The sequence below is a fragment of the Gopherus flavomarginatus genome, chromosome 4, assembly GCF_025201925.1.
Source record: "Gopherus flavomarginatus isolate rGopFla2 chromosome 4, rGopFla2.mat.asm, whole genome shotgun sequence".
NCBI classification, from domain to species: domain Eukaryota; kingdom Metazoa; phylum Chordata; order Testudines; family Testudinidae; genus Gopherus; species Gopherus flavomarginatus.
This window is the reverse complement of record NC_066620.1, coordinates 17,647,868-17,674,040: the sequence shown is the minus strand read 5'-3', so window position 1 is coordinate 17,674,040 and position 26,173 is coordinate 17,647,868. Positions and strand designations below refer to the sequence as shown.

Below are 26,173 nucleotides of genomic sequence, written 5' to 3'. Positions count from 1 at the left end.
AGCACTAGCACTAAGGGGCCTATAAGGAAAGAATAAATAGGAGAAAAACAATATTTAAAAAAAATCTTTACACTGCACAGTATAAGAAAATGTAATTAAATCCATAATAAAAGCTTTTACATACTAACTCATTTATTACTCTCAAAAGTATATGTACTTCAATTTCTGAATTCAAAACTGACCAGGCAATATAACCTACTCACGGAGTAACCACAACAGCAACAAAAGCAGCACACAACTTGTATTTCCAAAAGGTACAGACCAATAAATGAACTTGGAGGCACATCCTAATTATCCAGATCAGTGTCAAGCAGTCAACACCTTATATCTAATCATTAAGGACCAGATACAGCAGTTCTTACTAGGGCAAAAACTTCCAGTGAAATTAATTAGCCAAAGTAAGAACTGCGGGTCTAAAACTAGTCCCCCCCTTGGATTCTCTAGACATGTTTCCATGAATAAGAGCAAGAACTAACCAGCCCAACCATCGAAAATAAGAAGTTGGACGGTAACTTCCATCTAATCATCTCACATCTGAGCACCAACCATTCTGCTGCTGCGCTGGAAACTTTTGTAAACAGACCAGGAGGGCAGAAGTAAAACCTTTTCACCCACCCATCTAGCCAGTTCAATGGAAGTGAGAGAGATGTCCCCTAGTCCTTGCGTTTAAAAATCACCCTGACAAAGAGACCCTTTTACTATCTTGCTGCCTTACAGTGCCAACCCAGGCACAAACAAAATAAATCGCCTGAACGTATGTCATAGCCCCCATACGCTCATCGCAGCATCTCAGAGTGACCTCGTTTAAGCCACAACTGAGCTGCAGCTTCTCAAGCCCCCAAACAGCCTATTGGGTCCCGTATGGCCGTGCTGAGCATTGGGTGCGGACCCTTATTTCTCTCACACCGGGGGCGAGCACAGAGAGCCAGGGCTGAGTGACCCACACACCAATTTGCAGCTAAACGCCCCCGATGACTTTTTTACCTTTTAAATCCAACCATTTCCCTCGTCCCCCATTGGATAATTAACCCAAGCAGCACGGTGGCTGGCTCCAGCGCTGTGTGCTTCCCTGCTCGTCTTTAACCTCTCCAGGCAGGCTCGCCCCTGGACGCGCATTTCAAGGGTTTGCTTTTTATTACCTTCCCGGGGACAGGAGGGATTTCGCCTCTTCCGCGCGCAGCCCCCAGTCCACAGGCGCAAGCCAGCAAAGAGCCCGCGGCCTGAGGGAGAGGGAACCTCGCCCGCTTCCCTCCCTTTTCCACTGGCGAGTCCAGCCGCAAACTCGCTCCGGTTCCTCAAGTGGCGTTTCGCTGCCCGAGCGCACAGGGACAAGCGGGCAGAGCTGGGCAAACGCTCAGCGGCCCCTAGCTCCATTTCACCCACTCGCCGCTAGCGCGGTCCCCGCAGGAACCGGGCCCTGTTCCCAAGACTTGCCCCCTCCTGACTCCACTTACCCCCTTCTTCCTCCCCCCCCGCAGGGCCCAGTGCGCCCCAAACCCCCCTTTCTCTCCCCCCGCAGGGCCAGTTGCGCCCCAAACCCCCCTTCCTCTCCCCCCGCAGGGCCAGTTGCGCCCCCAAACCCCCCTTCCTCTCCCCCCCACAGGGCCCAGTGCGCCCCCAAACCCCCCTTCCTCTCCCCCCACAGGGCCCAGTGCGGCCCCAAACCCCCCTTCCTCTCCCCCCCACAGGGCCCAGTGCGGCCCCAAACCCCCCTTCCTCTCCCCCCCACAGGGCCCAGTGCGCCCCCAAGTCCCCCTTCCTCTCCCCCCGCAGGGCCCAGTGCGGCCCCAAACCCCCCTTCCTCTCCCCCCGCAGGGCCAGTTGCCCCCCCAAACCCCCCTTCCTCTCCCTCCGCAGGGCCAGTTGCCCCCCCAAACCCCCCTTCCTCTCCCTCCGCAGGGCCCAGTGCGCCCCCAAGTCCCCCTTCCTCTCCCCCCCACAGGGCCCAGTGCGCCCCCAAACCCCCCTTCCTCTCCCCCCGCAGGGCCAGTTGCCCCCCCAAACCCCCCTTCCTCTCCCTCCGCAGGGCCAGTTGCCCCCCCAAACCCCCCTTCCTCTCCCTCCGCAGGGCCCAGTGCGCCCCCAAGTCCCCCTTCCTCTCCCCCCGCAGGACCCAGTGCGGCCCCAAACCCCCCTTCCTCTCCCCCCCACAGGGCCCAGTGCGCCCCCAAGTCCCCCTTCCTCTCCCCCCGCAGGGCCCAGTGCGGCCCCAAACCCCCCTTCCTCTCCCCCCACAGGGCCCAGTGCGGCCCCAAACCCCCCTTCCTCTCCCCCCACAGGGCCCAGTGCGGCCCCAAACCCCCCTTCCTCTCCCCCTGCAGGGCCAGTTGCGCCCCAAACCCTCCTTCCATTCCCCCCGCAGGACCCGGTGCGCCCCAAACCCCCCTTCCTCTCCCCCCGCAGGACCCGGTGCGCCCCAAACCCTCCTTCCTCTCCCACTGCAGAGCCGAGTGAGCCCCCAAACCTCCCTTCCTCTCCCCCCGCAGGACCCAGTGCAACCCAAACCCCCATTCCTCTCCCCCCGCAGGGCCAGTTGCGCCCCAAACCCCCCTTCCTCTCCCCCCGCAGGACCCAGTGTGCCCCAAACCCCCTTCCTCTCCCCCCGCAGGGCCCCGTGCGCCCCCACACCCTCCCACCTCTCGCCTCCCGCAGATCCCAGTGTGCCCCAAACCCCCTTCCTCTCCCCCCGCAGGGCCCCGTGCGCCCCCACACCCTCCCACCTCTCCTCCCCCCGCAGATCCCAGTGTGCCCCAAACCCCCTTCCTCTCCCCCCGCAGGGCCCCCCTACACGCGCTCTCCAACCCGCCTGCCCCTAGTTCCAACAATGCGCCCCCTCCCCTTTCCTCTCCTCTCCGTAATCCTAGTGCACCCCCGCCCCCCAGCCGCTCTCCTCTCCAGCCTGCAGCCCTAACCCCGCAGCACGGCCGCGGGGCCTGGGGGGGAGGGAAGGCTCGTGTGCTGGGGGGCGGTTAGCCAGTGCCCAGCGGAAGAGGGCGCAGGCACTGACCCAAGCCCTCAAGCATGTCCCAGGGATGTCACGCCCGGGCTTTGGAGGTCTCCGGAGGAGGGAGCGCGGGAAGACAGCAGCGAGTGGGATGCAGCAGTGGCAGGCCCCTGACTCTAGTGGCAACACTAGAATGACCAAGGGGATTTCCTCGCACCAGGAAACTCACTGGTGCCAGAGGCTGAGCCCGTCCCGTGGCCGCAAAGAGCGGACAGCTTTCCAAGCGCCGGGCTCTCCCTCGCAGGGCAAAAGGCGGCTCCACCGAACCTCGGCAGGGCTCTAGAGACAGAGGGGTTAATTAGATAACTAGGAGCTCCGGCTCACATAACACCTGAAGGGGATCGGCATTTGTCAGCACAGCCTGACGCAGACAACAACACGGGTTTCAAACTGGCTGGGCCACATTCACAGGCGAAGGGAGAAGGACCCTTCTCGTGTCATCCTCCCCCGTTCCTAACGCGCAGCACAGCCCCGATCGAACTCTTCGTCCCGGCCAGCGCCCGCGGACGCTGCCCCACCGTGGTGGGAACCTCGCAACTTCTGAGCTGCACTCCGTCTAGGAAAGGCAAAAGACACGTGTGCCGCTTTCCTCCCACAGCCTCTCTGCACAGCCTAACGCTGATGGGAATTAAAGACCAGAAAGCATCCCCCCTCTCCTTCCAACCTACTTCAACTTTCTGAAGCAAATACATACCAAATGGGGCAATCCGGAGGTGACACATTCACATGTCACACCTATCGCATACAAGCAGTGAAACCACAACTCCCAAGTTAAAAGCACGAACTTTTGTTTTGGCCAACCTAAGACAATTTGGCCTCGCTATCTAGATTGCAATCTTTGCAAGCCACACACTGAAGGTAAATTACTAACAAGCGGGCACAAGGTGAATATTACCACGGGAGCGCAATGAATTTATATCAATCCTCAGCCTTATAAAAAAAAAAACCCACCCCAAACTACAACTTCATTTCTTTAGCTTTCACTTTAATAAAATAATGATTCGTTGGGAGAAGGGGGTATAAATCTTCATTTTGGAAGCAATTAAAGTGTTGATTTCCTTCGTGCCCCTAAGCGATTCTTGTAATTTGCTCAAATAGCTTTATGTACCCAGCACTCCAGAGCTTTTAGAAACCCATTTTCTAGTTAGACTTGTTGGATTACAATTTTTATTCAACAGCAGCTATCCGAGTTTTCCTAATCTAGATCTGAATTTAACAGTTCCCTCATTTTAAACGTTAGAATAGTTAGGTCGGATGCAAGTCAGCCAGACAGAAGCAGCGCCCGTGTTTCCATCTTGTTTCCAATGTCTCATTACAAAAGCTGAGAGAGTCATGCTAACATTTAGAAATAGTTGAAAGCTTTTACATTCTCAGTATAATTAAAAAACACTGGGTTTCTTGCAAGTCCATGCCTTTAGTCAAACCATTCTTCTGTTCTACCGCTACATTAATAATAGTCCGATAATCTTTGCTTCTTTCTCGTACATAAAAAAAAATTGAGCTAATACCAAAGCTGAAGTATAGTGCACCTTTTTGTAAGTAATCTATAAAATAACTCCTGGTTGACAGTGTTCTTGATAATGGCAAAGCAGCTAAGAAAATTCCTGTCCGCTTGACTGCGCCTTGCTTTAACAAAAGGAAGCCTCCAGAGTCAGCCTCATTACACCTAGAATTGTATATAGGAACCAGATCAGAGTTTTTAGTTGTTGGTTTTTTTTTTCCCCTGAGCCAAATACTATTTCTGGTAATAAACAACCAACCATTAAAACATTAAAATTCACAACAAGGAGCTCAAAACGCCAAGGCTCATCCACGTTAGTGTTTTAGAAGCTTGATTTGGCTTTGGTGACCTCTTGAAATTAACCCAAAAAAAATCACACTACAAGCCAGTGAAGGAAAGCAGCTAACACAAGTCGTCACTATATGCACACATTGGGTGTAGAAGCCTCTATGGTTTGGTCTATCCCAGCTTTAACACAGACATCCTAAAAGCCACTAAACTGTATTTTTTTCTAAAGGAGACAGTTTGAAAAACTTACAAGATCAATGAAAATAAATTAAAACCTTGGTCTGGTTTTATTTTTCTATTAAGTAAAATAAAATGGGCGCTCTTGCAGCAGGCAGGCTGTGCACAAAGCAATGTTCACTGAGGTCTAAAAGCGCTCGGCCAAGGAAAACTGACAAGACAGACTAATGAACCGTAGAGACAGGAGGAAAATAGCCAGTATTTGCTAGATTTCAAACACTCTCTGTCTTCCCTGGACCACCTATCTCGGATTTTATTATTATTTTTCTAAGTGGCTTCAGCAATTCCTTTCCAAGCATCCAGAAGCCTGCAATTCACGGCTAACACTTCTATTATTATAAAGGGTAAATAAAATAAAGACAAAAATTAAAAGAGACAAGAAACAGGTCAAGTTTGCAGGCAATGCTTTTACAAGCTCATCTCGCCAGGTCGAATCCGGGAGCAAGCCTTAATGAAGCAATAATAGCCACATTATTCAAAAATTTTCATTTCGATGGAAATTTATCTAAAAGGGACTTAATCATATGCAAATAATAAAAGGAGGCGTAGTGACCCAGCAAGCGATCTGCATACAAATTTCAGCGTGTGCAACACTGGAGAGATCATCATACCTGATCTGTTAGATTTGCTGATCTTGTTATGTCTTCACTGTCTGATTTTGATCCGCCTTCTCTATCGTCTATCACCAAATCGATTGGCATTTTTCCTTTCAAACAGCTAATATACCGGTGGCAGAAATTGTCACATAATTCGTGTACCTACATTATGACAGAGGTAAAAAAAATGAAAATATAATCAGGAGTACATAAGTGAAATTGACAAGTGCAATCAACCAACTCTTCCCCCAGCCTTGTGACATCAAAAGTTCTAAATGGGGGGAACACACAGCAATTGTCCCCCGGAGACCTCTGGACACATCCAGAATTAGGAATAACTTTCTTTCCTCGCAAAATAGAGATATCCCAGAAAATTGACAGTGACAAGATGATTCACAGGCTACAACATATTCAACACCCGTGTTAAATTCATCTGCTCCCGGAGCTGTGGCCATGAGAGAGGTGACCTGCATGGGTGACATTTAAGGTAAACTATTTAATTTCAACCAGCTATTTCATCATAAAACCTTTCCAAATACTATGAAAAGAGAAAGGGATTTTTTTAAAAAACCAACTGGATGCACTATACTGAAATACATTATAGGCATCCACGATCTTAAACCCCAAATCACTGTAATATATTTGTTCTTGAGTTTCCAATATTAATGGGCATATTTTAACATCTTTCATGTACAGTGAAAACAACCTGCCTGTGATGGTTAGATGAAATGGCTGGGGGTTCTAAAGAAACTTTTCGACCATTTAAAAACCTCTCGAAATGTTTATTTATTGGAGAAAGGGGATTCTCTTGTAGGCCAGCTGTCAATTACATATAAAAATCCACTGGAAACCAGAACGTGCGTTCAACTGAATGTTAGTTTGAATCACATTGCGTTCATATTGCTATTAATTATTATTAATAATAATACTATTATTGCTGAGATATCCAGAATAGGGAGGGAAACAGAATTAAGCCTGCATATTCTCTTTTAGCTTAGAGGTGTACAGCATTCACAGAATCAAGAAACTGACACAATTATTAACCCTGCTTTGTCTCTGCAAAATGTTACAGGACAATCTGTGCCCTGACTGTGACCGGCAGATGGCTCTTAAAAAAAATCTCGACCAAACTAACTGAAACTAAACAAAGCACCTTCACCAAAAACAATCAATCTCCAAGGCGTGGCTGAAACAAACAAACAACATTCAGAATATCATCTGCAATACACAGAACTACAACTATTTATACAAAGCCAGCAAGGTATTAACATGAACACAAGGCCGGGTCGTTTGTGAGCCAGGTTTTAGAGGCTGAAATTGTAATTAAACTGCGAAGAGAAATGGACGCTAAGATTGGTCTTGACACTAATTACCAGACAGAAAGACATTTATGCAAATTTACCAGAAGCTTGAACTTCAGCAATACTGAAACGTAGGAGGAAGGGAGAAAAAAAAATTACCTTCTCTAATTCCAATAGATGAAACCTTAATACTTGTATGGCTTGAATCATCTGCAAAGACACAAACAACACGGGCATCTATCTCATCCCTGAGTTTCAGTATCTCCCCATAGCTGCCCCTGCTGTAGTCTATAACTTCACTTTTTTTTTAGTAGTAGTAGTAGTAGTAAATAAAAAAGTTGTTTTGATTTATGGCAATAACACTAAAACTTAATAGCAGTGGCTTTGTACGCTGTTTAACAAGAAGCGAGCTAGAGTTAACAAAAAATCCTATTGCAATGAAGTAGCTAAATTATACGGATCGTAAACATCTCCTTCAAAAAGTGCAATCTATTGCAACATCGTCTGACCCTCGCTTTGCAGAAAATATTCCTAATGCAGAGGCAAAGTATTTGTTTATCCTTAAAAAAAAAACTTGACTTCATTTTAGGTCGGTTACTTAAACTATTCATCTCTATCCATAGTCACTGTTTACGTTTCCCATAAAGCTATTTTAAAGGTGCAGGGCGATATAGGGAGACCTCAAGTACTCTGACACATTCGTAAATAAATCCATGCACCGCTCAGGCAGGCAAATCTGCCACAAAGACCCCAAACTCTCCTTTGGATGAGGCTTTAATGTACCTCGTGATGTGATTTTACTTAACACGGAATTCCCACACTGCATGACTTGTAATTAAAAAGATCCACGCGAGAAAATTCCCATTTAGAGCCCCAAATCCTTGTCAAAGCCTAGAACCACCTCTCCCCAGAGGACAGAGAAATAAAAGAGAGCGCTGTTAACTCTTACCAAGTTATCCAGTTCAGGATTAGAGGAAAATAGGGGTTTTTCTGCTCGGATCTAAATATAAGAAAGGGGAGGGAAAAAAAGATTTGAAATATGGAAACAGAAAAAAGCAGACGTTATTATTGCTTGCTTCATTACACTGTCGGGTCCATTATGTAACCTTTCCTTCAAAGCTCTGACTGTTAGATTTAGTACATCATATAAACACTTAAACAAATGAATCAAATGCACTGAAAATACCCACAGACCTTAGTATTAGTTACATCTATCTAGCTACGCTCCATCTTGCGTGAGCTGCACATCCCTACAATCAAAGTTTAAAATATATATATTCTTTATTTATTTATTGAGACGGTACAATCGAGACTATATTGGTTTATTTCTGGCAGTATGGAAGGGGAGGCTATGAATGTGGGTTTTTTAAGGGAGACTTATTTTCTTGTTATGTTACAGGTTTTTTCCCCCCAGTACGGTTTTGCTGACCTGTTTGGCGAACACTGCTATGTCTTCATTGAAAGACTCTGAGGAGCAAACATCGCCTCCCGCTACCCCGGGCTCCCGGGGAGTGCATGTAGCTAATTCACATTTCTCAAAAATCAGTGCTAAAAGAGGGAACAGGGGGTGTCTGAAAGAAAATACAATGGTCACAAACAAGACAATGGTTAGTCCCAGAATAAGTGGGGGAGGAACAGCCAAGGTGATCTTTTAGCAAGCCCACTACCACCACCCCAGCTGCACCCCTCCCCCAATCATAGCTCACCTACCCTTCAACCGAGAGACCTGAAGTCGAAGGCCCTGAGCCATGGACTGTATCTGATGATCGCTTCAGCATATCTGGCCAGAGAAATTGTTAACATTTGCTATGAATAAAACCAAAGCGGTTCCAGCAGCCATTTTGAATTAACTTTCCTTTCCTCTTTTTTTTTAAAATTCTTATTATTTTGGTTTAGCTCCCCTTCAAGTTGAAGACTGGCTGGATTTAAAAAAAAAAACAGGCAAACCCCAGCTCTTTGGACTCGGGTGTGGAACGTGCAAATCCCCCTTGGCATCGGTCATGACAACGTTCAAAATGAGAGCTGTTAACTTCGAAGACCAGCCAAACTGCCAGTGAGATGCCCCAATTCGGGTAGCACAAGCGATCCAGCGATCCATTTACATTCACTTCAGTTGGCAGAGCACGCTTTTATTTGGGTCATCATCCCCCCATCCCCCCGCAAGTTACTCAACAGAGGCGCTGCTCACCCCTCTTTTTGCTGTATAATATTGCACGATGATACCGGCCTTAGAAACGTATAAGCCAAGTGCTTTGATTTTTGCTAGCTGGAGTAACTTTTAAGGAGAAGTTTAAAGTCATTTACTAGCTATAAAAGCTCAACTGAAAATGTAATATTTTATTTTATTTGATTACAAAATGCGTTCAATTTCCAGGTTTCATAACTATTCCAGAGAATCCGGAATGGAGTTTTAAACCAATCCTACAGATCTGGGATAATGAGATAAAGAAACTGGATAATGGGATGGTTTTGCTTCAAAGCTCGCTGTTCTCAGCGAGATGGGGAAACGGCATCTTAAAGTTCACTTCAACTTAATATGCGCGAACTGTTTTTAAAGATATCCGCGGAGCAACGTAACCCATCAGTTCCAAATGCAATGGCCTAGAAACTGTTTTATAAGTTACCGCATTGAGATGCCTCCAATGCTGCTACAAAACAGTGCACATCTCAAAGAAAAAAACCCGAATTTTTCTACTTAATACAGCATTATATATTAACAAAGTTAAAAAGTTTTATTCAGAATGGAACAGTTCAAGATATTCTTTCTAAACTCTTCCAAAAGATTTACCTCCCAAAGCAGGTTGTACCACGGAAATCTTTCCTTTTGATCACAACACTAATGACTAATTTTCTTTAAGCTCACAGTTTAGGTCTTTTATATTTAAAAGTTGTGATCAAAACCACATAATAGTCCAGGTTTATGCAACCAAGTGTCTTTCCGTGTACACACACTCACACACACGGCAAGTTATAATATTTGAACTGAATACTACCTATGGATGACCTTTATCCGTTTCAAGCCCCCATAGAAAGTAAATCTTCTTTACTGGAGAATCATATGCCGAGCATAATGTGATGCAAAGAAAACTTTAAATCCACCCAAAAATGTGCATGCAATTATAATGGTAGCCCGAGTCACAAGAATTTACCTACAATCTGAGGTTCAATGACTTTTACTTCTGCCTTCGCCAGCTAGGGAAATAAGGGAATAATCATATCTTAACTAATAAACCCGATGCCAGCTTTACCTACCCATAAATGGCATCTTTATCTCTCTTTAAAGCGTCATTGACAGAGGAACCCATACTGGGAGGCATGGCGTTGGTGTGAGCAGTATGCGGGTATTGATGAGAATGCAGCGGAGGACCGTGATTCAGATGGTGAACAGGCTGCATGGATCTGGCGGCGTGAGGATCCCCATACATGGTGGTGGGGATCCCTACTCCATCCATCCCACCGTAATGGGGTAAATCGTCGTACTGCATGACAGACAAAGAAAAAAGGGTCAGAAGGCCAGTCGTAGCCGTTCCAGAGTCTTTCACTTGGTGAAGCTCCAGCACATGGATTGGGCAGTGGTAAATCTATGAATTTAAAATAAACAGAACCAAAAAAAAAAAAAAAAAAAAAAAAGAGGGGAGAGGGTGAAGATCCGTAAAAATACATTTCCCCCATAGGCCCTCAAAACGGATTAATTCTGGATCCTTGAAAAGCATCCTTGTGGAGGGAAGTAGGTAAATGCAGCGTAGGGTGCTTTGGAGTGACGCTCAAAATAAACACGTTGCTGAAAAGTTGCCTGCTTCACTATGTCTCCACAGCAAAAGTTAAAATGAGGACACCTATTATTAACACGTGAATTAATACCGGCTCCTGGTTTAAGGTATTTCTCTGTGTGTCTCTGTGTGTAAATTGTCCCAGTGTGAAGCATTTTCTAATGTTTAAATTATAAATTAAACTCTCTTTAACAAAAATGTAAAGCACCAGTTTAGATGCAAGACCAAAGCTGATACATTTTTTCTAATGATTGCAGCACAATTTGAAAATCTGGAATTCCCATGTGGAGGGAAAACGTGAGTTAAAGCAGTTAATTAGTTTTAAGATATCCTGTTTTAAACCTTCCCACTGTTAAGAAGGGAAGTACACAAGTATCAATGATCTGATGTTATCCAAAGTTTAATAACAAAAGAGTCAATTTTTGGTTTACAGCTATTATATACAAGCTACTTTAATGTCGATTTGCTGCAGATGTGTGCATGTGCTACTGAAAGTTTTGAATTGTAAGTATATTCTTTGTTAAACATTAAGAACCGAAAGTTAAAGTGGTATTTAAGGATAAGGGAAAACTGCCACTTTTAACCTATTAAAAGCAAAAGTGTGAATAAGTTGTTTAAAAAAAACACGGAGAATTGCTTGAACTGAAAAAGTAAAGGCACGTCTGTCAGTACAGCAACTTTCTTTTACAAACTGTACTTTGAGGGACCGTACACAAATTATTGCAAACAAACATAATGTTATGTCGTTTTTCTTTTAAAAACTCTATTCGTTACATTGTAATTGACCCTCACAATATTTTCATCGCATTTCAATTTATCTGATAAGTCTACAAAAATTAGTATTGCATCCAAATAGTAATAATAAATATATGTGCATATTATTTCTGCCTACTTCAAATTTAAATATGCAACTATTTTAAAATGAAAGTCTGACTACAGCACAGCACATTTGTGATGGCAAAAAGTTATGTTTACTTAAAATTTAATAAGTTACCTTTGAAAAGTGAAGATGTATGTCATCACTAACATATTAAAATGTTCAAAGATACGTTAGTTAAATATTTTAAACACTGGTGACTTAAAAACGACATTGTATTCTTAGCAGTATATCTGTAATACTGATAAATACATACACTTGTATTTTCAGTTACATGGCAGTATGTCATTACTTTACAGAAAGTTTGCCTTTTCAGTGAGATGTATGTGATAGGAATTGACAGAATCAAGACATTGGCAATATATATATAGGTTTGAGCTAAAGAAGAGGTGGGGAAAAAACTTTTTCGCAGCGTCTCTGTTAGCCACGTTTCAATATTATTTCACATTTAAATTCCATTTTTTTTAATACGTACCCTTTGCGCCATCGGCCTGGCTTGCTCCCTTCCTACTTCAACTTCTAATATATCCTCTTTAAGGCCAGTGTGAAAAGAAACAAACGCAAACTCTCCCCCAAACCCCCCAAAATGCAAAAATCCCTTAGAGTCGCCAGCAATATGAGCAATCGAGGAAAATCTTCAGCTTACTGGATCTCAAAGCAACGATACAATAATTCAGCATTAAAAAAAAAGAGAGAGACTCGCGCTCCTTCTCTTTCTTTCTTTCTCTCACTCTCCCTCTTTCGTTTCCAAGACAGCAGCGGGGAGAAAGCAAATATCCTTTCCCCAAATCAGTTTTTTTTTTTTGGTTAAAAAAAAAAAGTGCCCCTCAAACCCAACTACCAAGTCTCATGGCTTTTTGCCACTCCAGCTGTCAATCAAAGGCGAGGTTGTCAAGGTGGTGAATGAATGATGATGATCCGCTGTGTGTACTTCCAGTGCTCTGGACACCTCAAATGTTAATATTCAAATACACGGAGGTCTAAGCGCTGGCTTGCTCTTGAATCAGTCCTAATTCCTAACCAGATCTCGCTCGCGCGCTCCCTTTCCCCCTTTGCAGCGGGAGAGGCTAGAGGAAGAGGGTTAAAAATGTCTGTCTGAGTTTGTCTTAAAGGAGCCACGATCGATGCTGCCTGCTGCAAGTCCCCCGTGCGTGTGTAAAGTGTGTGTTGCACAGGCGGAGAGGTGGATTTGGACCAGAATGCTGGAACCCGGAAGTAGTGGTGGCCATAACAGGTCGCGTCTTACACAATGCACTGGGCTGCATCAACTCGGCTCCCAGCGCAGGGGTGGGTTGGGTGAGATGCAAGCGAAGAGGCTGTGCGAGCCGCAGAAGCGTTCAATTAACAGCACACACACACACAGGGTTACAGTTACTAAAATAGATTGTAATTCTGGTGTGTGGCTGGGCTATTAGCTATTTTAAGAGCTCCCTGTAAATTGAGTTTATTGCTGCCGGCCAAATTACGGGGTACTGCAGGGCTGGGATTTTTGTTTTGTTTTGCGGGGGGCAGGATTTGTTGCTGTCCCCTTTTCACACCGAATGGGGACATTTTTGGGGTCATTGTTTACAGCCTTTGCGAAAGATCTGAGATGGCTCACATGAGATATGCGAAGAAGAGAGGAGCAATGGTCACAGATACAATATCCATCCTTCTTCCCAGTGTCCTGCAAGCACTGCTAGTACTCCAGCGTTTCTAAGTGTTAGAGCAAAACTAGAGGAGCCAGAGCATCTGCTTCTGGACACTGGCTTGTTTTTATGGCGAGTGCTATTGCTGAAGTGATTGGCAAGATCAAGGGCAGGAAGACAGAACACAGGAGTGGTGTCTGATACGTTTTCTCTCTCGCTCAGCTAATGTCATACGCAGCAATTCACGCCACTCTGCCGGCTAGTGCCGGCTAGTCTCTGAGTTTAATGGCCATTTCCTTTGTCTAATAGCAATGGTTACTTCGTATTTACACCCTCGCTATACGGCAGCGCCCTAAAGGATCAGCAATCCTCCCCCACAACTGCAAGACTTTCATCCTTTTTTTGTATTCAGAACAAACGGTCTTTTTTTCCCAACTAACTCCCAGCAAGGAAAGTAAAATCTATCAGAGCGAAGTTGAGCTTTAGAACGAAAGGACCAAAACCCACTTCGGATGAGCCGGGCTCATTTGCTAGAACTTCTTCAGTGCCTGTGTAACTACGAGCAGATGTTCCACACAGACAGTAGTTGATTCAAAAATGCAACATCTTTCAGAGCAGAGATCCGTGAGAAGGGCTTTTTTCTCTCCCCCCACCCCCTAAGCTCCAAGTCCCTCAGAAAACTCCCCCTGCGATATGTTGCAAAATGAGCTCACCCAAATCTCAGTAGGCAGCAGTGGAGGAGCCGCAGTCCAATCAGGAGCTTGTCTTCGAAAGCCAGCCGTGCATTGGTGGAGGGGAAAATCAATTATCAAATAATCGATCAGCAGGGAGCTTCGATCTGCGGGGAGTGCCAAGAAACTCTCCCTCGGAACAGAGAGGCGAAATTCTCCAAAGCAGGAAGATTGCTCACTTGTTCTGCTTAGCCATAGTACAAGCTGCTGCCTAGAGGCAGATGTAAACAGACCCTACAAGGGGAATAAAAGACACCCTTCTCTCTATATATGGGGGGGGGCGAGAAAAGTATTTTAAAAAACTTTTAACTCTGAAAAAGTTAAAGGCACGACATATTTATGTCGACACGGTGTTACGGAGCTTGATATGTGAAATCAGCAGGCTGACAGATTATACTGACACAGCAAAGCATTCCGTGCCAGCGGTTACTGTTTACAATACACAAGTTTGTGAACCCGAGGCATCTTCAAGTAGAGTTCCCCGCGTGCCGTGGTCCATACACGCCATGTAATGATCGTACCTTTGATTGTTTTGGATAAGGAAGATCACTTTCTCCTGTGGCATTACAGCTGCAACTTTTGACGTGACAGCAAAACCTGAAATAGTAAGAACGATCACTGAGAAGTGGTCCCCTCTTTAGTGTTTACCATGAAATATTCTGATTTCTTCCAATTTCTCGATTTTTTAAACAAGAACTCTACGCTTATGATTTATTATTATGGAAATTTATGTTTGCTTTTGGGATGCTCAGGCAGTAAGTCTTAAGCAGAGATAAATTACATACGATTTCTGCCAGGCCAAAGTCTGAAATGTAATGTTGGCAGACAGAATTCCCAGCATCAACATAATCTCTGCCTGCGACCTAAATCGCAGAATTGTCTTCAAGAATATTTTAGAGGTCAAAACAGATTTAAACTCACTTTTTAGAAAACCCACGACTTTTCTGAAGCTGTAATTGCAGCGACGACGCAAATTAAAACAGTATTTTTTATAAGGATTGCCATTGAGAGAGCTCTAGTATTCCCTAAACCGCCTCTTTTCTCTGCAGGAGAGGGCAGTTGTTTCACATTCTACCTGTGTGATTATTCAAATGATCCGCCGGCTAGGTGTTTCAAATCTGTCTCCGCAAGGAAAGATCTGTCGTCGATCAGATCAGTTCAGTGGGGTGGGGGAAAAGTGCCAAATCAAACAATAAAATATTCACACATAAGGCTCAACGATCCCTAAATGAGCTGCACGGGGCGGGTTATCCGAGTAAAATCCACAAAACAGAAATTACTGTGAAATGCACTGGGGTAAAGCTGCTTTTTAACAGTTTTGAGGGGCTCAAGGAGGAGACAGATCAGAACAATTTGCAGCGTGTAGAGATACTCTTTAGTCCATCTCTTGCCGCGACATTTCAAACCTCAAGAAAACCAGTTTCGATTTCCCCCCCTTTGCTGTGGGACAAACCTTCTGTGCCAGCGATGAAAAGACTTTTCAGGTAAGATATTTTAATACCCTACGCCTTCCTCTTCTCAGTATTGGGAAGTATTTGTTGTGCTCTTAACAGACGTATGTCTGATTTCTAGCTTTATTTAACTCAGAGACTGAAATCAGAAGTGACTCCCTGTTTTACAGATTCCTTCCCAAGGAGGATACAGTTTAAATTCCAGAAATGCAATCCCTCTTAAAAATAAAAAAAAAGCTTTAAATCTTAAATCTAGCGTCACTACCAGGCCTTTATGAGAATAATTCAGAACAATCGGGGCTAGAACACTTTTACAATGTAATTACAGTAGTACAAATTGTTTGCCCAAACCTCATTCTGGATAAGGATTTTACAATTAGCAAACAGTTATTACTGTTGGGGCTTGCTGCGAGAAATTGCACTGAGGACGTCTCGAGTTGCAATCTACTGGCCATAAAAAGACTAACCAGGCAGCAATTAATCATCTATTAAAAGGGGAAAGTAAACGGACAGTTCCACACTATCTCAGTAAACTACCAACGACATTTATGTGTTCTGGGACTACAGAGACGCACACATTCCCAACTACTGCCTTTTTAGGAAATGTAGCTATTTTTTTGCCAAAATTAGGGCTCTGGTTGCCCTTTATTACAGGAACCCATTCACACTTGCCATTGTCCTATGGAAAAGAAACTGGGGGCTTCCCTGGAATTTTACAGCGAAATGTGCAATTAGACAGAAAATAGGCAGAACTGCATACTGGATGTCGATCTGATGTTCGCTTTTTCCTTGTAACTGTGTTTAACAGATTTAACATTTAAGATGATGTGTTTTGCTTTGGAGATTTGTATGCGCTACTTCTGTGATGCTACACCGATAATCATTGCGCTTATTCTTCGCCTCAGAAGTTTGCAATCTGAACTTGTATAAGGGAAGGCCTTTCACATGAGTTAGAAGGAGAGGTCTCAAAGTTCAGACGATGATTCAGAGCAAAATGATGAAAAAAGTCCTCCATTAAGTGGAATTTGTATATATTTGCTTATCATATAATAAATAAGACTTTAAATCAGTCTGGATTTCCTAGCTTAAGGACATAATTAATCTTACCTAGTAACATTAAAATGTGTACTAGTTTTCTGATGGCTTTTTATAGTTTGATGGGAAGGGGCTTGCAGTTGGAAAAAATTAGCAACAATATTTACTCCTTCCCCACTAATATTTACATTTAAAATTTAAAATAAGGACAAAATCCCCGAAGAAAACAGATTTTAAATGCAGTAGAGAGATAATAAAGGAATGTGGCAGATAAGAGTTTCAAGTGATATGAGTAAAGATACCCAAAAGTCAAAGCCTAATGAATGGCTGTGAGAAAGGTGAAGATCTATTTAAAGATCTATTAAAGGGCAAAATCTGAAAAGGTGATAATAAAAGGAGGTTAACTGGAGGGGATTAAGTGAAGATGTGAATCAAGTGTCCACAGGCAAGTAAAACGATGGGGCATGGAGCTAGAGGTTTGTTTACTGGATTCTGCTTCAGAAAACAAAGAACGCCTGGTCCAGTTCAGGAGTCAACCAGAGGTCAGCTTGTGCTATCCAACAGTCACAGACAAAATAGTTAAGTCACTGTATTCAGTAAACAGTCTGAATGAATAATGTTAGACATGCACTTTGCAAAGGAAAGAACTGATTTCATTAGACTTTTCTATTTCAAATCTTTAGAATAGCCGGGAACTTGAGGGGAGGAATAAAATGAAGGACAGGGACACTGCACTATTTAACATAATTACCAGTTCTGACATTTTCAGAAATTATAGAGGTCTTTTATTAATTAAATGGAGGGCTTAATAAAATATTCATAATAAAATTTACGGTTGACTTAAAACTTTCTAAACACTGCTATAAATTTTTAATAAATTAACAGAGAAATGAGCGACTAGCCTTGGCTTTTGTCACTTAAACTTCTGCATAAGTAGTGAATGCGGAGTGAAAGCAACCTGGGAACCTTTCAGAAACAAAAATGTGTAAAATTACAAAGGGTTTTAGATTTCAGAAAAGTCGCGCTTAGATCTAGATGTGAGCCTTCCTTATTTATAAAACTCGTCTGCAGTTAGGGAGTCCAAAGGGCTTTAGGAATAAGTCTGAGCTGCTTTAGCCTCTGTTATACCGTATGGTACTATTTTAACATTCACATTACAATGAAACATGATAGAATGAAAGACTGAAGTGACAAAATTTGCATTCGTGAAAAGCAAAAAGATCCACTTCACAATATTATATTTGCCCAGGAGCAAACAATAGTTAATGTTAAGTAGCTACAAATCAATCTGGTGTATTTTCAATTACAATCTGTAACAAGTCCACAATTATGTTTTGGATGATCAGTTATTTCTTATTTGAGTTATTAGTAGTATTATTTTGTTCAGCTGCCTAACTTTTTTTTACTCTATTTCAAAAACTCGTCTCTTTGTCATTTATGTTGCTCTATTTTTCGCTTAATAAAAACTCGCTAGGTAAAAAAACTCTGGTTGCTTAATTAAAAATAATCTGGTCGATTGTTTTGCATTTGAAGACTTGAGCTTTTGTGCCGTCTACTGGACAATGAAAAAACTACAGCCATAATTTACTTCAACTTTCTTTTGGATAAAAAGTACATTTTCGGAGAGGATGGTAAGACTATTTGGAGGGGCGTGGCGTCAAAATTGAAGATGAGGGAAAGAAAAGTGGCCCTGAATGCGAGATCTATAGATTTAAGTTACATTTTTCTATATAAAAAACTTTTATACTCCAGTTTTAACGGCTCAAGATTTTAGCGTTTCATGAACTACACTCAATTAATTGCATTAAGGGTGACCTCAGAAAGACGGTTTGAGTTTATATGTGTGAGACGGTCTTAAACATTTAGATAAATGTGAGTGATAGAAAAAATAAGGATAAATATTGGCAAATGGTTAATGCTTCAGTCTTAGAATTATTTTGAATTAAAGTGCTGTAGCTTATCCCAATGTAAAATAAATTCTTTCACTTCTCAGCAACACTGAGCTCCCTAGTACCAAAGGAGAGCAAATTACATTTAAAAATAATTAAAATTGTTCGTGGGGGGAGGGGGATATGGGCATTTAGGTGAGTAGTGCATTATTTCCTATATGATTGCAAGGGATAAAAACCATGCACGTTACTGCTTTCATTTCCTAATCATATGCCTGTAAAAGTAACGCGGGAGCTCCCTGTCGGATGCCCTGAGATACATGCAGCAGTAGTTGGATAATTTCCTCTTAAACTTTCAGTATACACTTTTAGTTCTCTGTTCTTTAGCTTATATAGGAAGCTGTTTTAAAAAGTCAAGCAAATGAGATGTTGCAAAAAGCTACACTGACTTTTGCAGATAGATTTGGAATGATTAGTACAAAGATTTACTGGAATTAAAATCCTTATTGCATTTAATAAAACAGCAGTGTACATTTAGATAAAAAATCTGAGTCAAAGTGAGTTTTAGACCATTATGAACAAAAATCTGGTTAAATAAGTTATTTTTATATATGCATGTATGACCGTGTTTGTATATACACACATACACACACAGAGAGACCTTAAAATATGATAAAGAGAGGTACAAGGAAACCTTTAACCACTTGGATTAGACCAAGAACTATAGGTATCTTGCTTTGCAGTCACTTGTAGAAGTGGGAGTTTGAAATTCGCCTAAAGAATTCGCCTATAATTATTTCCCACTTCCATTGTGAAGAGTTGTTATTCTGAATTCGTCGGCTTATATAGTGCTGTCATTCAAAGACAAGCTTTTCATACAGGTTTGAACTTTATTAACGATGCAAGATATTTTTTCACACTAGACAAAATAGAAATGCAATTAACCTGTGCTTATATTGAACGCTTAACACAGTATGTCAACCCTGGTACATCAATATGAAAGTATTGGTGAACTAGTACAAGCCTCATTCAAATTATCTCTTAACACAATTTTAAAGTTACCAGCAATGGGAAATTGGTATTTCATAACCTCAGTTGTACTATAGTAAAATCAGTGTATTTTGTTAGAACCTTAAATGCTATGTTTGCTTAGAGACAAATTCAACATATAATTTCTTTCATATTAACTCATGGTATCCAGCTTGTCTAGCGAATACAGTACAGAAATATTTCAGATTACCTATAATACTGATGATACAGTACAATTAAATAATTAAAACAGGAACTGCGAAGTTAAACTTTAAGAAGAAATATGTAATATAGGTTTCTTTGGATGTTGCATGTTTAGTTTTCATTAGTGAATGGAGATTTTGCAAATAATACATATAAATAAACTGAAGCATAAATAGCTAAAAAATCCTTGTTAAGATTTTCAGCTGTGTATTGTACGAATCAGGCAATGTTTTATGAATACTTGGTCCTGTTTAAAAAAAAACCACCAACAACAATAACCCCAAACTGCTCCAAACAACTAGTTTTACCTGCGGGGACCTAGAAGAATGATTATCTCCGAGATCACTTTCTACAGTGATTGGTTTGGATAAATGCTACCTTAAGGGGTTTACAACGTACCAAGTAAGTGCATACAGACCCTAGCTATTGTGCATATCTAAAACGAATGACTCCGGACCTGGAAGAGCAGCTCGAACTTCGAGCAGGATGGCTTTCCTGGTAACCAGTTCACAGGCAAATCTCTCCTCCGCCTCACTCCTGCTAGGTTTCGCTACGCCACTGCACCGTTTGATGCCTGGCTAAACGCAGGCAAACCCTGCTGCCCCAAGGAGCAGCCTTCCCGCTCCTCCTCAGGCTGTTTGTTTTTAAACCATCCTCTTCGCGTTCGAGCTCCACGGTTTGCCTCTCTCCAGCAGAGTGAATCGGGTGTGTGTGTGTGTCTCTTTCAGGCTCCCCTCTCCCTAGTGCAAAGGCCTGATCCCGCTGAGCAGGGTAACGGGGCCCGTGGGCTCTTGCCTTCCACGACCGATGTGCGTGAGCGTGCTTGTGTGTTACACAGACCCTCGCTTTCCATAGCACACCCCAGCTCGGGTCCTCTCTATCCTGTGACCTGGGGGGGCGTGGGGTAGATATGAGTGAGAACTATCCCTGCTGGGTGGATACCCCCCTAGCTCGTATGAAGCGCTACCCCAAACAGCTTTACTCCACACGTTGCGTTGTGATCTCCTGCAAGCGGCACCCGGGGTCACTCCAGTCTCCAAAGGAGGAGAACTTCCATCCTTACTCCGGATTTCTCCAGAGCCCGAGGCTGGCAGGGGGCCGGCGGGGCACCATGGGGCGGGCAATGTCTTTCTATGCACTCTCACTGCTCACTAGCTGGGCTTTGTTCCCGTTAACACAACAAGCCAACGGAGACGCTCCGGGCATCGTGCGCCTGGAGCGAAACGGTCCCGCTTTGCGCTCGCTTCTTCCGCCCTGGGTGTCCGAACGGCGCCTAGAATTCGGGGCGAGGCACGTGTGGGCCCCTGGCTCGCCTCTCCCCCTATGGTCTCGTTCACCCCTCCAGGGAAACGAGCCCGCACCCAGCCTCAGCAATATCCGCGCAGCCCGCGCCATGGCTGCAACGAGAGGCCATTTGTCCCCGACGCTGTTATTTCAGGTGCGCTAATGGGCTTAGGGCCGTGTGAGAAATGTGCGGATTAATGCGAGTCCCTCTCGCAGGTACCAGCTGCCCCGGGATGCAGCCCCGAGGTGAAAAGTGAAGGCGAGTCGTTCAGAGGCACCGGGGCTGAGGCGAGTGTCACGTGTAGCCAATGCTGAAGTGCAGGGGCCGAGTCTCACACCTCGGCAAGAGGCTGTTAATTGATCGGCTCCTGAAGAGCCGAGCCAGGGGAGAGAAAAAGGACATGTGTCCGCGTGTGAAAGAGGAGACGAGTTACAAAAGGAGCAGGGCTCCAGGCAACCATGTCAGGGGTCTGGGCCAGGAGCATCCGCCACCTCCACCCCCACGAAGAAAGAGTTAACAAATGTCTCCCCAGCCCGTCCCCCGCCTTGACGAGAAGGCGCAATTTCATTCCAATGTGTCGCCACCTACAACATCTGTGGGTACATGATCATAGACTTTTGCATAATTGCATCCTGACTTGATTCAATGGATCTGCAAAGCTATTTCAACATTTATCTTTTCCAGCCGCAGCCTGGAAGGAAAAGAGCTGCAAAAATGTTTTCACACACTTTCCCCTCCCTGCCTTCCCCTCCATGCGTTGCATTATTATTGGTGCATAAATGACTGATCTCTGAGGAGCTCCTTTAAACCCAATACTGGAATTGTGTGTATGTGAGAGCCAGTGTATGAGGAGGTGTGTCCTGACTATGACAGTGTGTATATGTTTCTGGAGGTGTGTTTGCAGTGTTGTTGTAGCTCTGTTTGTCCCAGGAAATGAGAGACACAAAGTAGCTAAGGTAATATCTTTTATTTGGCCAACTTCTGTACCTATGTGTGCCTCAGTTTGTGTACTTGTGAGCGTATATATGCCCATGTATCAGGGTGTATGTGTGTGTCTATGTATATCTGAGTCCCCTTAGGAGAATCTTTCAAGAAATTGTGTCTGCTAAAAAAAAAGTGTGCACTATTCTAAAGAGCAGTTAAAAGCCTGCTTGTTAATTATTTTATTTTCTTTGCAGGAGTGTTGTCCACGCTGAGGTTTCTCCCTCATCCTTCCCTACAAGAGAGCAGAGTGTAGACCATGCGTGCCTCATCGTCCCAGAACACAGGGCCAGTCCTAGCCTGGAAGGACACAAGGATTTCAGCAGCGTTTTTCCCTACGGGGCGGACTAATTGTACATAATTCCCCCCGCCCCATTCCTCCCCACTTACTTGAGCACATGCAGCTGCAGTCACCCTTGTGGCTTGGAAGGAAAGGCGGCCTCCTGCACCAAGGCTGCAAGGCCAGTTCCCCAAGGCAGCAGCTGCGAGAGGGAGGGGGGCAGGCGGTGAAAGCTGCACTTTCCTCTGAGCAGAGTAGTGTTCCCTCTGAGGGGCCCCCAGCCCCAGGACCCGGCTCCCAAGCCCTGGGCCTCCCGCATGGAAGCAGTGTTGCCTCCTCCATAGCCACTAAGCCATCCAGGCAGGCAAGGTTTGCAGTTTTAACTCTGGCTGTTCCACCACATTGTCCTTCTTATAGGTTGAGGGGGGAGATCCATGTGTAGGAATCAACTGTTAGGACCAAGCACAGAGGCTTACAGCAAGAGATTTCATAGGCCAGATTTAGCTTGTGATTAAGAGAATACCACAAGAGAACAGTGATGATTGTTTCATTTAAAAATCACAAAAAGCCCTGTCGTTCAGTGGGTGAGAAAGGGTAACAGAATGGGAAGATTCTACAAAGAAACACCTCACAAGTGTGTTCGCTCTCAGTTTACTCTGTTGTACGCTCTTCAGTTTACGTACAATATTTTACTCTGGTTATGCTGGCTTCATTCAAAAAGTGTTATAATTGAATTTTACAGAAAACATTCACTATCAGTTTCTAACCCTAGACTTAGAAATGGGGCCAAGCCAGGAAGCATAGATCTCAGATCAGAGCTGGATTCAGACCTCCCAAAATCTGGAAGTGGACAGCTCTGCTTGGAATCATAGAAATACCTATTAGAGCAACCAGCTCAACTCCCTGCTAATGCAGGATTGTTTCCTTGCATTTACTAGTGCTTTGTCCAGTCACATATTAAATATTCTGCTGATGAGGCTTTCATCACTTTCTGAGGGAGATTATTCCCCAACCTGTTTTAGGCCCCGATTATTAAAAGCTATTTAGGCACTGCTGCGCTCAGCATCACACCACCTAACTGAGTTAGAAGCCTAAATATCATTTTCAAAAGGGATTTAGCTGCTTAGGAGTCTAAATTCCATCAACAATGGGATACAGACTCCTAAGTGCCTAAATACCTTTTGAACATATTTAGGCTCTTACCCCTAAATACCTTTACAAATCTGGGCCAGACTGTCAGGAAGACATTACTTCCAATTACTCTCCCTTTTACCACTGGAGGCATACACCTCCGCACACCCTTCCAGTATTTATACATGGTTTCTAGTCCCCACTTTTGCTGGTTTTTAGGACCAAATTAGGTTTCCTGATCCAGCTCCCCAATTGTCTTTGGCCCTGTTTCTGTTAGAAAAACAACTAAGTCTGTCAGATTCAATGGCGGCCTAATCTTACAGCTACAGATGGGCCCGAACTAGAATTGCCCAGCTATCGTCAATCGAGTCAACCCATGTTAACCAGTTTTTATCAAAATGTGTTTTTGGGTCTCTCTGTATTACAAATGTAACCGTACCAGAACTAAATGAAATATTCCCGGGGCAGTTACACCACAGTCAAATAGAGAGGCACTGTTCCATTAGATGCTGCTTTGCTATGCAGCTGAATTAGGCTTTTTAGTTGCCATGTCACACTATTTTTAAGAGTTTCTATTATGCTAATCACAGCCGCAGGTCTGCAATGACTTACACAGATGCTGAAATTTAAGTGAGGGTACGTCTACACAGCAAAGGAAAACCTGCAGCTGGCCTGTGCCAACTGACTCAGGCTTGGGCTGTGGGCAGAAGCTCCCAAAGAGTGGGGGTACCTGAACCACCCTGCCCTGTCGCTCTTCTCCCCCATTGCTCACCCTTCCGGCTGGTAAAAAGTGAGAGGCCATAGCCTTCCCACTTTTAAAAGTGATGGGGCCATGGCCTCCTTCCCCCCCCCACCCATTCCTGTGCTCCTGGCTGTGGGGCTGTTTCATTGCCTGGTAGACTTCCAGGCTCCGGCTGGAGCTTGAGCTCTAAGACCCTCCCATCCCTCAGGGTCCTAGAGCCTGGACTCCAACCTGACCCCAGAAGTCTACACAGCGATGAAACAGCCTTGCATCCAGAGCCCCGCGAGCCCGAGTTGGCTAGCACTTGCCAGCCATGGGCGTCTAGTTGCTGGATAGACATACCCTGAGTACTAGTGAAAGCAATGGGGCTTCTCATGTACATTAAGCCAAGTATGTGTGTAAGTGCTTGCACACATCACTGCGGCGTGGGCGGCTTTGATAATATTGGGGCTATAGTTAGTGGAAATTCCCTAATATTCTACAGGATAGCCTTTTGTGGCCTCCTTTGCCCTGGTACCTGGGTTGGAAAGCAGATTACCATCTTGTGTTCCTTATTCGCCCAAAGGTGTCTTGGGCCAGGCTTCTAACTAAGGAGTCACCAGTGAGGACTACTTGCGTATTTCTTTCTGGTGGCTCCCTTTCAGTGCTTCCCTCTTGACTGTAGGGGCTACAGATCTCTCTTTGGCGCTCCTTAGTCTCATCCTTCTCTTTGTCGTTGACAATGGCATATCTAATGCAGCCATTGAGACCAAATGGCCTACGTTTCTCTTCTGCTCTTTCCAGAGGTTCTAGTCTACCTAGATGACATCTTATTTTTCCATCTCTATCCCATACTGGGTGTTAACCTCCTGCACAGGATAGTCCTGTTTGGTCTCTGTCTACATACCTATCCCCTATTGTCTTTGCTCAGTGGATTTAAGTGACATTCAAGTTGCTTCACCTTTTATTCACAATGGACATGCCATGGCATGTGGACATGACTTACTGAATTCTTAAAGCAGCTTTTCTTATTTATTAATTCAATTATTAAATACATATAAACTATAAATAAAGAATGTACATTTCCTTTTCCTTTTAATGTAAACAATTGTAATGATGGAAAGCCCTAGCAATATGCACTCAAAGAAAAGCTTCCAGATCTTTTGAAACCAGAAAATTTTAATAAAACTACACTTTAAAAAAAATGTTGAGAGCAAAATGTGGCATTCAAACCAGGAAAACACAATGTGTAAAACTGAACAATAAGCAACACAACAATGTTAACAAAATTGTTAAAAAACACATTGCATTATTTGTTCATTTTGAAACAAAATAGTTGTCCAGCTTTGTATTGCATTGTATTTTCAGTTTTTTTTTAGTGTAACAATCTGAATGTCTGTGCTGTGTAAGTAAGGACCCAAACCTACTCTCCACTAGTTAGAAAATAATCAAAGATTGTCAATAAAAATATAAAACAACAGTTATAACACACTGAGGCAACAGGTACTCATCTGATCTGGTAAAGGAGAATTCAAACTTCAAGGATGTGTCATCATATTCTCTTACCACTTTATTTTTTTGGATCCTCATTTCATGTAGTTGTAGATGGTCCAGGACTTTCATTATCTTCTCCACCAGTCCACCCTTCTCGTTTTCTAAAAATAAATCCATCCATGTCACATTGAAATGCTGCTTGCTGTTTTTTACAGTTGTAAATAGCTGACTGTATGTACGTTGCTAGGTTACCTTGCAGTGAAACATGCTAGAATTAATCTTGACATATTGCACTTGCTTTTTAATAAAATAAAATAAAATAAACAAACAAAATAAAGTTTCTTCTATGCTCTGTCAGGACATTATATTTATATAGCTTTTACTTATATCACAAGAGTCACATGGAGTTAAAGATTTACTAAGAGCTCGACGGTAGAATGCATTTGTGTCAGTGGACCACCTGGGACTGTGGCCGTGGCCCACAGTTTGGGAACCCTTGTTCTATAGCACTTCTTACCCACCTGTCTCTTTTCTTAATTTAGATTTTGTTTAGAAAGTCTTCCTCCCTCATATTTTCCCTTGGAAATTTTACTTTGAAGTTCTTCTACATCATGTTGGAGGTACTTGGTGACTCTTCCTCTATGTTGATATGATACTCACATTTAGGATCTCTCTACACTGGGCTAGGAATCATGTTCCCTCAACTAGTTTTAAACATGGTTTTAAACCAATTACATTGA

At 43.7% G+C, this 26,173-nt stretch overlaps 1 protein-coding gene across 3 annotated transcripts in view; it reads right to left on the bottom strand.

Annotated features, from left to right (window-relative positions):
- Positions 1-12,883, bottom strand: part of MEIS1 (Meis homeobox 1) — a 131,833-nt gene extending 118,950 nt beyond the window's left edge. Inside the window, exons 1-6 of one of the 3 annotated variants that reach the window (XM_050952167.1) lie at positions 12,050-12,883; positions 10,180-10,406; positions 8,357-8,498; positions 7,877-7,927; positions 7,087-7,137; positions 5,642-5,788 (exon numbers count right to left, since the gene is read on the bottom strand). In XM_050952167.1, coding sequence (XP_050808124.1) covers positions 5,642-5,788; positions 7,087-7,137; positions 7,877-7,927; positions 8,357-8,498; positions 10,180-10,406; positions 12,050-12,061 — 630 coding nt within the window. In that variant the 5' untranslated portion in view covers positions 12,062-12,883. The remainder of the gene's footprint in view (positions 1-5,641; positions 5,789-7,086; positions 7,138-7,876; positions 7,928-8,356; positions 8,499-10,179; positions 10,407-12,049) is intronic. The other 2 variants (XM_050952166.1, XM_050952165.1) reach the window with 2 other exon arrangements.
- Between the last annotated feature and the right edge of the window lie 13,290 nt (positions 12,884-26,173).